This window comes from Myxine glutinosa, chromosome 6 (genome assembly GCF_964187855.1).
Source record: "Myxine glutinosa chromosome 6, kmMyxGlut1.1, whole genome shotgun sequence".
Taxonomy (NCBI): domain Eukaryota; kingdom Metazoa; phylum Chordata; class Myxini; order Myxiniformes; family Myxinidae; genus Myxine; species Myxine glutinosa.
Genome location: NC_136266.1, coordinates 106,951,614 through 106,964,097, shown reverse-complemented (window position 1 = coordinate 106,964,097; position 12,484 = coordinate 106,951,614). Strand labels below are relative to the sequence as shown.

Below are 12,484 nucleotides of genomic sequence, written 5' to 3'. Positions count from 1 at the left end.
ATGCGCACGCTGAAAACTTCCAGGAAGCAGGCAACGACCACCACACAGGACCTAGGCGGCCATTGCTGGTGCAATTAAGAAGTAACGGATCAAACGCACCCCACCGGTTCCTTTAAACTGAAAAGCCTGAAAAGTGTTTAGTTTCCTCAACAGTCATAGATTTGTGTGGGTTGTGGAACTACAAATTCTCCAACAGGGTGGAGGCGTGGTTACATATGTGGTTGCCCTCATCTGTTGGAAAGTGTGGACACACTTCATTGGTCGTGCAAGTCTGCCCTGGTATCATTTGTATCCTCCAGGATTATCGTGTGTGTGTGTGTGTTTCTGGAGTGATGTGTGTGCGATCATACCTTCAGAAAGGAGGTCGGAACGATGTTATAAATGCCATTGTACAAATAGCTGAAAACTCCTTTATTCTTCTGAGGAACAGATGGAACAGTTTCCTGTGTGATGGACACAAGAGAACAAGAATTGATGATTCATGAAAGATATTTCACTGAAATGGTGATAAATGTTGAAGGTAAGGAGGCACTCAGAGGAGCATTTTGTCGATAATCGTTTTGTTTGAGATTCCTGGTGTTCTGGGTAGGATTGGAGGAGTGGTATTCTTTTGGAATAACCCACACGCGAGCACTGCAGGATGTATCAACAACACCAGGAAAGGTAAACTCATCATCCCTTCTGTGATGCATTTGTCAGGTTGAAAATGCAGGTCCGACCCAAAAGAGTACAAGTGCTGATCACAATTCGGTTCAGGGAGGAGTAGGGTCTCGGATCAAAAGAATATCACCAAGATCTCCATTGATGAACTCTTACTTTCTGGCAGAACAGTTCACGAAATTTATCCTTTTGTGGAACACTTTATTATAAATTTACTTCACAAATGAACAACTCATCCTCTGAAATAAACTAGATGGTATTCATAGAATACTTACCCTGCGCAGTCAACTTGTTGCGAGCCAACTCTTCTGTTTTTGAACATTTTTTTTCTTTGATCCAATATGGCTGCCAGACCGATTGAATCATAAGTTTATATTCTCCAATATAATTGTTGCATAGATCACGCTCAATACATTTCAAACTGATCAGACTAAGCATTGTCCCTGTCGAATTATGACGTCATAATTATGGCACCAATGACGTCATCGTTAACAACACCTATTCCCCATATGGAGTTCTTTACAATGAGCCGTTTCCATTTTTTCCATGCAGCGGTTTTGGAGATAGAGGTGCAACATTTTTCGGTTTTTCCAAGATGGCACCTGTACCACATGACCTATGACGTCATGATTATCATTAAAATATTCTGCAGGAGGAGTTGCTCCTATGGTGAAAATTTGGTGCCGATCAGACCAACAGTTGCTGAGAAAAAAAAAATTCACAATGATTGGATAAGTGTTGCACTTGTCGAATTATGACATCATATTGAAGGCACCGATGACAACATCATCATCATATTATCTTATTCCCCAAGGGCAGTGCTTGACAATGAGCCATGTTTAATTTTTTTTCCATTGAGCGGTTTGGGAGATTTTGAAGTGTAACGTTTTTCCAAGATGGCGTCCGCACCACGTGACCTATGACGTCATAATTATGAATAAAAAAAATTATACAGGCGGAGGAGCTTCTATGGTAAAATTTCGTGTCAATCGGAACAGTTGCCGAGAAAATGTATTTTGAAAATGTAGACACGTACGGCACACACACATACGGCACACATACGGCACACATACGGCACACATACGGCACACGTACGGCACACGTACGGCACACGTACGGCACACGTACGGCACACACACGTACGGCACACGTACGCATATGAATGCTTAACCCCGCTTTTTGCTTTGCGAGCGCAGGGTAATAATCCTGTTCTTAGCCTAAAAACGTCCTCACAACACCCAAACGCAGGATGTCAGACCTTGAGCTGCTCGAAGGTTCTACTGCAGGAGATGAATTGTCTGTTGAAACACCATGACATAGCGCGCCAAGTTTGAGTGTGTTACGTCATATCACCGTGATATCCACAGGTCACAAAAGCGCACAATGACAACTTCCAGAAAGCGTGCAACGACCACTGTACAGGCCAAATGTGGCCTTTGTTGGTGCAGTCAAGAAGTAAAAGATCAAACGGACCCCTCCGATTCCTTTAAACTGGAGACCCTGGAAAGTGTTTTGTTTCCTCAACAGTCATAGATTTGTTCTGGTGGGAGTGTGGCTGCAGATGTGGTTTTGTGGATTGCTATGTTGTTGTGTATGTGGTTGTCCTGGCCTGGTATGAAGTGTGTACATGTTCAGGTGGCTGTGCATGTCTGCTCTGGTATCATTTTTATCCTCTGGGATTATCGTGTGTGTGTTTCTGGAGTGATGTGTGTGCGATCATACCTTCAGAAAGGAGGTCGGAACGATATTATAAATGCCATTGTACAAATAGCTGAAAACTCCTTTATTCTTCTGAGGTACAGATGGAACAGTTTCCTGTGTGATGGACACAAGAGAAGAAGAATTGATAATTACTCAAAGATTTTTTATTTTTTTATTTTTTTTAAATACAGAATCTAGGCTCGTGAAAGCTAACATTTATCACACAAACAACTCAAACAGACAAACCTAAATATATAAAAAGATGGAGCGGTAGACAAGATGGGGAGAAAAGGGGAAGCACACAAACACAACATTTGAGAGCAGGGACATTGGGAGATGTGTGGGAGGGAGAGGGCTTGGGGGGAGGAGGCATGGGAAGTGGGGGAGGGGGTGGGAGAAGTATAAAACACAAGGACACCAAGGACTTCCAGGAAAGAAGTTGGTATTTCAAAAAAGTGGATTTGGGGTGAAATTAGCGGGGGTAGAAAAGATCAAGGTTTTGGATGGGGGAAGATAAGAGATGGTGGTGAAAGCTGTTTTAAAGACCTGGAGGGAGGAGTGGGATTGAAGAGAGTGAGGCAGTTTGTTCCAGAGGCGGGAGAAAAGAGGAATGAAGGAGTGAAGGTGAGCAGAGAGTCTTGATTTTGGTAGTTTAACCATAAGAGGGTTGCTGGTGGATCTTGAGCGACCTGTAGGAATATTTGGGGGACAGAGCCCAGAGAGAGCTGGGGGGGGGGGGGGGGGGGGCAAGGCCGGAGAGGAGTCGGTAGAAGACGGAAAGACCACCAACCTGCCTGCGTTGAGTGAGTGAAAGGCCCTCGGAGGTTAGCTTCATCGCAGGAGATTCCAATGATTCTGAACGCTTTGGTTTCAACAGCGTGAAGACGAGCTAGGTGTGAGGCAGGAGCACCAACCCAGAGCGGAGAGCAGTATTCCATTGAGCTGCGGATGAAAGCCTTGTATGTGGTGAGGAGCTCAGGTGTGCCAAGGAAGGACCTCGCACGACGAAGGATGCCCAGTCGGCGACTGGCTTTGGAGGCCAGATTTGAAATGTGGTTTTCCCAGGAAAGATCATGGCAGATAGTGAGACCCAAAAGCTTGAGTGACAGAACTTCTTGGAGAGGATTATTCAGAAAGTGGATGGGAGGGTTGTCCAGTCGGTCTTTTCGGAGAGACATTGTAAGTGAGATTTGTCAGGATTGAAAGACATGTTCCACTTGTTTGCCCAGTCTGTGATTGTGTACAGGTCTGCAGAGAGAGAGGAGGCTGCAGACTACCGATCTGAGGAATGAGGAATGGAGCGACAGAGAGTAGAGTCATCAGCAAAGAGATAGAGGGGATTTTCAAGAGAGTCAGAGAGATCACTGACGAAGACCAGAAAAAGCACAGGGCCCAGAACACTGCCTTGGGGAACTCCAGCCTGAACAGGAAGAGGAGATGAGAGAAACCCATTTCACTGAAATGGTGATAAATGTTGAGGGTAAGGGGGCTCTCAGAGGAGAATTTTGTCGATAATCGTTTGGTATGAGATTCCTGGTGTCTGGGTAGGATTGGACGAGTGGTATTCTTTTGGAAAAATCCACATGTGAGGACTGGCAGGATGTAAATTTACTTCATCAATGAACAACTCATCCTCTGAGATATATAAATATTGTTGCGGATATGGGATTTGGCCTCCATCCATATCCGCTTGTAAATATTCCCCTATTTCCCCAATACTCCCCAACTATCCCCAATCCCCCATTCCCTAGTCCCATTGTCTGTAAACAACACTCTGTAGAACCGACCTTCCCCTTTTTCCCCCATTAAATGTCGTACCCAGGTTCACCGCATCTCACGTAGACAACTATAGGACATCTTGCTAGTTATTCTTAGTCTATGTCAGTTAAGGACTCGTTTCCATTAATTCTGACTCTTCGTTGCACCAGAATGTGATTGTATGGCACCAGTAGTAAGTTTAGGACCTCCCCATACCTCCCCGCATCTCTTCCCCATGAAACAGCAACACCAACAACAACAACAGCGGCGCGGGGAGTGCGCGTCCTCACTCCGGCTTGGTTAGCCGCCATTGACCATGTGCTCCGACGGGGTTACCACTCAGGGGCTGACTGTCAGCTCCTCGTCAAGGGCGGAGCCCGGTAACCCCCCGCACCCAATAAGAAGCGGCGGACCGATTCCATCTGGGGCGGAGCTAACGAGCCGAGGGCGTGTCACTCCCCGCTGGATATACGCAGGAAGACGGAGGTGACGTCAGATGCGCCTCAGCTACGAAGGAGAACGGACGCCACCTCCAGCGCGACGATACCTACCCGCATCTTTGGACCGGACCGGGTCGATTCTGCCCCTGAGCCAAGGTGCACCTTGAGCCATCGATTCTGCCCTTCCTTGCCATCAATCCCTGTGTGAGTCAGTCTTGTCCCGTTTGTCTGTGGTCTGTCGGGAATAAGATAAGACCGTGTATAAGTGCCCACCTTTCTGTGCTGTACCTCTTGTGCCGTGTAATCTAAAACGTTCTGCATATCCCATATTATATCCTCCTCCGGAGGTCTTGAGAACTGTACCCCTGGTGTCGTGTCATTTAACCCAGCCGTTGTGTCCTTTCCTTCATTGATCTAGCGTAGCGCGATTCGGCCAACGTTCGAGTATAATCGGGTAACTTGTGCGAACACGGCGGCCATTCCGCTCGGCCCACCATAACATCTAAGTCGTGTCTGTAACAATTGGGTGTCAGGAGTTGGATTCGGACCTGGGACTAAATTTGTTAGGCCCAAATTTTGGAACACCAATTGTACTATTAGGGTAACAATTGGTGTCGGGAAGTGGGATCGGTCCCGGAGCGCGTTTCACGCGCTCGAAATTATAACAGCGAAATTTAATTGTGTTTTACAAAAAAAAATAAAAACCCGAATTTTGAAAGTCGCGCTATGGCAGACCAAGACGGCTGGGTTCCGGTAGAGGAGAGTGAGGCAGGGTCGATCCAAGACCAAAATGAGGGACATGAGGAGAGCGAAGCAGTGAGGGTGGCAGGTTCGCAAAATAGCGTCGTCGCGCACGAGGTTACGGGCGCGCAAAATGGCGCCTCGCACATGGCCACGGCGACCAAGCCCGCGACCGTAGTAGCGCCGCTGGTAGATTTGAACCTTTTTTTAATACAAATGAAGGCCCTTATGGCCCAGAATAGTGAGCAAATGAGGGCTGATAGAAAGCGATTGGGTGAGCGATTGGGTGAGCGATTGGAGGGCCAAATGGGGGTAATGAGGGACGAAGCGAGGGCTCAGAGTGAGCAATTGGGGGTAATGGGAAACCAAATGGGGGTAATGAGGGACGAAGCGAGGTATACCGGTGAGGGGTTAGACAATAATTTTAAGGGATTAGACAAGAAATTCGGGAAATTAGACAATAGATTAGGGGAAATACAGGAGGGGTTAACGGGGGTAGAAAACAGAATGGCCGCTCAAGAGAATCAAATGGAAGGGATGCAAAAGGGGTTAGAGGGGTTAGAAAACAGTATGGAAGGCAAATTGAGGGACATGAGGGACCAAGCGGAAAGGGAAGTTAAACAAATGGGGCAGCAGATAGAGGGGGTCAGAATGGGGGTAGAAACTAAACTGGATGCTCACAGGGAGGAAATGGAGCAGATGAGGGTGGCATCTGGGCAGGAGATGCAAGTGATGGGAGAAGAGATCAGAAGAGGAGTGAGTGAGGAGGTCGGAGGAGTGCGCGAGGAGGTGAGGCACTGTAAGGAGCACATGGAGAAGGAGGTGAGAAAGGGGACTGTAAAGTTACAAGAGGGCATAGAGGACCTGACGCAGGAGGTGGAACAGCTGACGGAGGGACAAAAAGGACTAACGGAGCAGGTTCAAAGGAACACTGCGGTATTAGGAGGGTTAAAGGCGACACAGAAAGAACTAAAAGATGACTTGATAGCGACGAAGAGGGAATGTCAGATGGTACGTGAGGGACTGACAACGAGGTTGGACGAGGTGACAGAGGTAATGGAGACGAAGGACCGGCAGGTGAGGACGCACATGGAAACGGTCAAGGTAGCCTTGGAGGACGAGCTTGAGGAGACGTACCGGGGAATAAAAGAGGTGAGCAGAAATTAGAAGAAGTGGAAGAAGGGGTGAGCGAAATTAAGAAGCGACGGAGAGAGGATAAGAAAGAGATAAAGGAGGAAGTAAAAGAATTGGTCCAAAGTCTGTGTTCGGATCGTGATGATGTGCTCATTAACCGGATGAGGGATTCGCAGGTGATGGAGGAGAAGCGAAGAGAAAGAGGACCCGGTGTAAGTGGTGACCAATATGGTCGTGCGTATGATGCGCCAGGTGATTTAATAAGCTTGGGGGTCGAGATGGACCCGGGTGTTCGTGAGAGGCCGTTGGTGAAGTGTGCGACAGGTCTGGTGTGCGAAAAAGGAGGTGTGCGAGAAAGTCCGACTCTGGGGTGTGTGAGGAAAAAGTGCATGCCGAGGAGTGAGTGTGCTGTCAAGAGTGAGTTGGTCGAAGCGCGTGTGCGAGGGGGTACATGGAAGCGCGGTGTGGTGAGTGTTACAGAGGAAGTAACGAGAGAGTGTACACCTGTGGTGAGTGTTACAGAGGATGTAACGAGAAAATGCACACCTGTGGTGAGGGTTACAGAGGAGGTAACGGGAGAGTGTGCGCAAGAGTGTGCGCGAGAAAGGTGTGTAACGGACAGGTGCATGAGGAAAGAGTGCGCTGTCGGGAGTAAGGGTGAGTGCGTTGTCAAGAGTGGTGGTGAGAGTAGTGAGAGTGACAAGGAGTGTGAGTTGGTTGTGACAGGTGAGCGAGGATGTACACCTGGAATGGAAGGATGCACACCTGGAATGGTAGAGCGTGAGTGGGAATGCACGCTGGAATTGGTAGTGAGGCACGTGGTTGGGTGTGCGAGTGAGAGCACACCTGTGATTGTCACAGAGGAGGTGACCGAGGAGGGGGCGCGAAGAGGTGTGTTGGTGAGGTGTGCGAGCGACGAATGTGTGCCAAGGTGTTCGGTGGTCAGGTGTGTGACCAAGTCGGTGAGCGGAATGGGTGTACCGAGGTGTGTAAGAGAAGGTACGACGAGGAGCATGGAAACAGCTGGAGGTATGAGCAAGAAAGGGGTAGCGTATGCTTGTAAGAATCCAGGTGAAGCATCGACGGTAACCGGGTTAGAGGTTAGAACGACTTATAGCCGAATCGGGCCCTCGGTGCGCGTCGGGCAGCTTCGCGTGCCGCGAGGACCAGCGGGGATCCGAACCATGGCGGTTTCGAAAGAACCGCCGTACGCGATCCACGCTGTGCCTCGCTTGGAACGGCCGCGTCCGGGCTCCACTAGGCGGAGCGGGCAGGCCGATAGGAAGGGTCGTCATGGCGACCACCTTTTGTTGAGACGTGCCGGCAGGTCGAGATCGGGACATTGGATGGCTCCACGCCAAGGTGGTGCGTGGGATCTCGGCCCGGGTAAACCTCCTCCCCTGCACCGAATGCGGGACGTATCCAGCCGCTGGCACCAAACAACCCGCATTCATTGCTCGGCTTTACGAAGCTGGGCTTTGGACAGGAATTGGCGCACCGAGAGGCATTAGTAAGTAGACTGTAATGAGGAGGATAGTGTTTTGGCCCCGAAATTAGAAAAAACAAAATTTGATGATTGGCAAAGGATTGGCAGTAATGATTGGCAGATGATGAGTAGTGATTGGCAAAATTTTTGATTTGTTGAAATTTGATGTGCAAAATTGATAGGGAGAGACCCCCGATGTGGTGGGATGGCAAATCCACCATCCTTCCCAGGTGGGGCAAAGGAGCACTAGTTATGGGGTGTATGGCAGTGAAAACTAGCCCGGGTGGGTTAGGATATTGATAGGGCCCTAGAAGATGACATTAGGTGACGTTAAGGTTAGTTAGTGACAATGATACCTGTAGTGGGGACGCAGGTAGATAAGTGTGGATGATAATGACGAGGGAGCGCAATAGTTTAAAGGGGCGACTGGGAAGCGCAAGTTTCAGAGGGGAGTAGTTAGCTGAGATGATGCCGTGTGTTTGAGAACTGAACAGGTGTGTGGAGCAGTGTGGAGCAGTGTATGAGTAGTGAGTGTTGTGGATCAGCGTGAATGCGCTTGGGGAGAGAAGGGTGCAGGTGGCACCAGGTGTGAGAGCACAGGTGTGCAAGTAAAGGTGGTGTGGAGTAAGTGGTACGGAGTGGTGTGCATGGTGCGAAGGTGTGAATGGGGGAAGAGTGGACCCCCATCACGGATACCCGGGGCGGGTAGTGTAAGTGTTAGGTAGAGGGTATAGGTAAATTGTGGTTGGATATTGGCATTTGTGGTGCGGTTGCAGAATGGTATTGTGGATGGGTGCATTAGTGTTGTGGAAATGGCTGGGCGTGTAGCCTGTTAGTGTGTGTAGTTGGTTTGGGCACTCCACCACTGTGAGGATGTCGGCCAGGTGAGGCCGCAGGTGGGCTTTGGGAGCCGGTAGAGTTGTGGATGGGGCCCGAGGATCCGGAGGACGGACCCGGGTAGCCCAGTGCCAGAGAGGGCACCGAGTGGGGAGAGCGCCAGAGGGCCTTCCCCAGGTAGATAGGTTAGGGTAAGGAGCAGGTAAGCTCGGAGGCAACTGCAGTGGAGGTGTGCAGGTGGGTAGACCTGCTGGGAGAGCTACACGTCACAGCCCAGAAATTGTGCGAGGGCACCGGGAGATGAATCGGGGGAGTGAGACCCCAAATTGAAAAGCACCACAGTTTGGTCAATGGGAATTGGTTTTTAGAACCCATAGTGTAAGAGGGCCAATGGTTTGGCAGGAGAAAGACCCCGGGTAGTGTAAAGTTGTTAAAGTCATTTAGGAAATAGTTAGGATTGATGAACCTGTCGCACCATACGCAGCCACTTACCTGTGGTGATAATGATGACTCCACACCTGTGTTTTCTTTGTTCTGTGTGCAGGAAATGAGAATTGCTGTGTGGATTGGTGAGACGCATCACGACGTGGATGAGACATTGGGGTGATTCCATCTCTCCCTCCTTAGGAGGGACTGATGATGAATTGGTGATGGCAAATTTTGATGTTGAATTGGAGATGGCAAATTTTGATGAGAGTTGGAAATGGCAAATTTGATTGGTTAGGAGGGAGAGAAGACGAATTTGGTTTATGGGAGGAACGGGGAGGACAGTAGGGACGTTTGTTGATTTGTAAAGTAGATGTTTATGGGTAGTGTTGTGTTTTGTGGATACAGTAAGGGGTAAGGGAGGGGCAATGTAGGTTACCTGGTGGGGGGGGGGGGGCGTACGGTAGGAACGTACCTGTCTCACCTGGTTCCCATGTGCCCCCAGTGTGCATTACCTTATATTGCATGCACTTTTGCGCCCTTACCACCTTACTCACTTGTCTTCTTCTTTTGTCTCCCACCTCCGAGGATCTGGCTTTGGGGCAGAGAGAGAGGAGAGAGAGGTGCTGGCTCCGCAGTTGTGGGCCTGTACTTTCGCTGCTTGCTGCCTGGATCGATACACCATATGGACCGCAATGTTTGTGGCCGCCCACCATGGACCGCAGTTCTTTTGCGGGCAAGCACCACCCGTTGATGGACCTATGGGTCAACGTGGCACCTATGCCATACAGGTGAACCACTAATAGTTGGCCCCTGACGGCCACAATTTAGAAATGGACGCGGTTGGCGCCTTTCTCTATTTTCTAAGGAAGCTAGAAGGCCAAGCACTTCAAGAAGGCAAGACCAGCGGCAGAACATCGGCCGGCTGCGACACCACCGGTGACGTTGAACACTTTATTGGTGCACCGGATGGTGCTGACTGTATGTAGGGGGTGGTGCTTTTGGTGCTTGGATGGGGTGCTCTGCACATTATTAAAGGCCGTAGGGCCACAGAGCACTCGTGGGTTGGTGTATCGATGCTGGCATGCGTGCTCTCTCTATGCATAACATCTGCATGTGTTCCTCCAAAAACAGGTCCTGGATCGTAGTGTAAATATCAGTGTAGTCTTGTGTAAATAATGCTCCCTACCGGCTGTATGTTTAGTTTGAGGATTCTTTCCGCGATTCGGTTATCCTGTGGGTGTGTTTCTGTGAGGAGAAGGGTGCAACGTCGCAGGGGGACATATTTACTCATTTGTGAACATCTGTAAAACTGTCGCACTCAGGGTTGAGTTAATAGTAGAGGGAACTACATCTGAGTGCCACACTAACGTAGGTAAAGATTTATCGGGTCGGGCGCCCCGAGGTAGAGAAGGGTGCAATGTTGCGGATATGGGATTTGGCCTCCATCCATATCCGCTTGTAAATATTCCCCTATTTCCCCAATACTCCCCAACTATCCCCAATCCCCCATTCCCTAGTCCCATTGTCTGTAAACAACACTCTGTAGAACCGACCTTCCCCTTTTTCCCCCATTAAATGTCGTACCCAGGTTCACCGCATCTCACGTAGACAACTATAGGACATCTTGCTAGTTATTCTTAGTCTATGTCAGTTAAGGACTCGTTTCCATTAATTCTGACTCTTCGTTGCACCAGAATGTGATTGTATGGCACCAGTAGTAAGTTTAGGACCTCCCCATATCTCTCCGCATCTCTTCCCCATGAAACAGCAACACCAACAACAACAACAGCGGCGCGGGGAGTGCGCGTCCTCACTCCGGCTTGGTTAGCCGCCATTGACCATGTGCTCCAACGGGGTTACCACTCAGGGGCTGACTGTCAGCTCCTCGTCAAGGGCGGAGCCCGGTAACCCCCCGCACCCAATAAGAAGCGGCGGACCGATTCCATCTGGGGCGGAGCTAACGAGCCGAGGGCGTGTCACTCCCCGCTGGATATACGCAGGAAGACGGAGGTGACGTCAGATGCGCCTCAGCTACGAAGGAGAACGGACGCCACCTCCAGCGCGACGATACCTACCCGCATCTTTGGACCGGACCGGGTCGATTCTGCCCCTGAGCCAAGGTGCACCTTGAGCCATCGATTCTGCCCTTCCTTGCCATCAATCCCTGTGTGAGTCAGTCTTGTCCCGTTTGTCTGTGGTCTGTCGGGAATAAGATAAGACCGTGTATAAGTGCCCACCTTTCTGTGCTGTACCTCTTGTGCCGTGTAATCTAAAACGTTCTGCATATCCCATATTATATCCTCCTCCGGAGGTCTTGAGAACTGTACCCCTGGTGTCATGTCATTTAACCCAGCCGTTGTGTCCTTTCCTTCATTGATCTAGCGTAGCGCGATTCGGCCAACATTCGAGTATAATCGGGTAACTTGTGCGAACACGGCGGCCATTCCGCTCGGCCCACCATAACATCTAAGTCGTGTCTGTAACAATATGTTCTTAGCCTAATAACGTCCTCACAACACGCAACCTCGGGATGGAGATAGAGTCCTCACAACACCCAAACCGCAGGAGATGAATTGACTGTTGAACCACCATGAGATATATAGAATGCCAAGTTTGAGTGCGTTACATCATAACACCGTGACGTCCACAGGTCACAAATGCGCACACTGAAAACTTTTAGGAAGCGTGCAATGAACCGAAGTGGCCATTGGTGGTGTAGTCAAGAAGTAATGGATGAAATGGACCCCTCCGATTCCTTTGAATTGGAGAGCCTGAACGTGTTTCATTTCCTCAACAGTCATAGATTTGTGCAGGTGGAAGTGTGGTTACATATGTGGTTGCCCTTGTCTGTTGAAAGTGTGGACACACTTTGTTGGTCGTGCATGTCTGCCTTGGTATCATTTATGTCCTCCAGGATTATCATGTGTGTGTTTCTGGAGTGATGTGTGTGCGATCATACCTTCAGAAAGGAGGGTAGAAGGATGTTACAGATGGTTTTACACAAAGACCTGGGAATGTCTTGGGGCTCCACAGACACAACCTTCTGTGTGATGGACACAGGGAAACAAAAATTGAGAATTAAAGAAAGATATTTCACCAAAGTGGCCACAAATGATCAGTGTTTCCTCAACAGTCATAGATTTGTTCTGGTGGGAGTGTGGTTACATATGTGGTTTTGTGGATTGGTATGTTGTTGTGCAGGTGGTTTATCTGGCTTGTTTTGAAGTATTTGTATGTTCAGGTGGGTGTGCATGTCTGTCCTGGTATCATTTAATTCCTCTGGGATCAAAGTGTGTGT

The 12,484-nt window shown here is 49.3% G+C and overlaps 1 protein-coding gene across 1 annotated transcript in view; it reads right to left on the bottom strand.

The window, feature by feature from the left end:
* Positions 1-12,484, bottom strand: part of LOC144892732 (uncharacterized) — a 31,207-nt gene that overhangs the window by 16,654 nt on the left and 2,069 nt on the right. Inside the window, exon 3 of the mRNA XM_078781056.1 lies at positions 12,146-12,229. Coding sequence (XP_078637182.1) covers positions 12,146-12,229 — 84 coding nt within the window. The remainder of the gene's footprint in view (positions 1-12,145; positions 12,230-12,484) is intronic.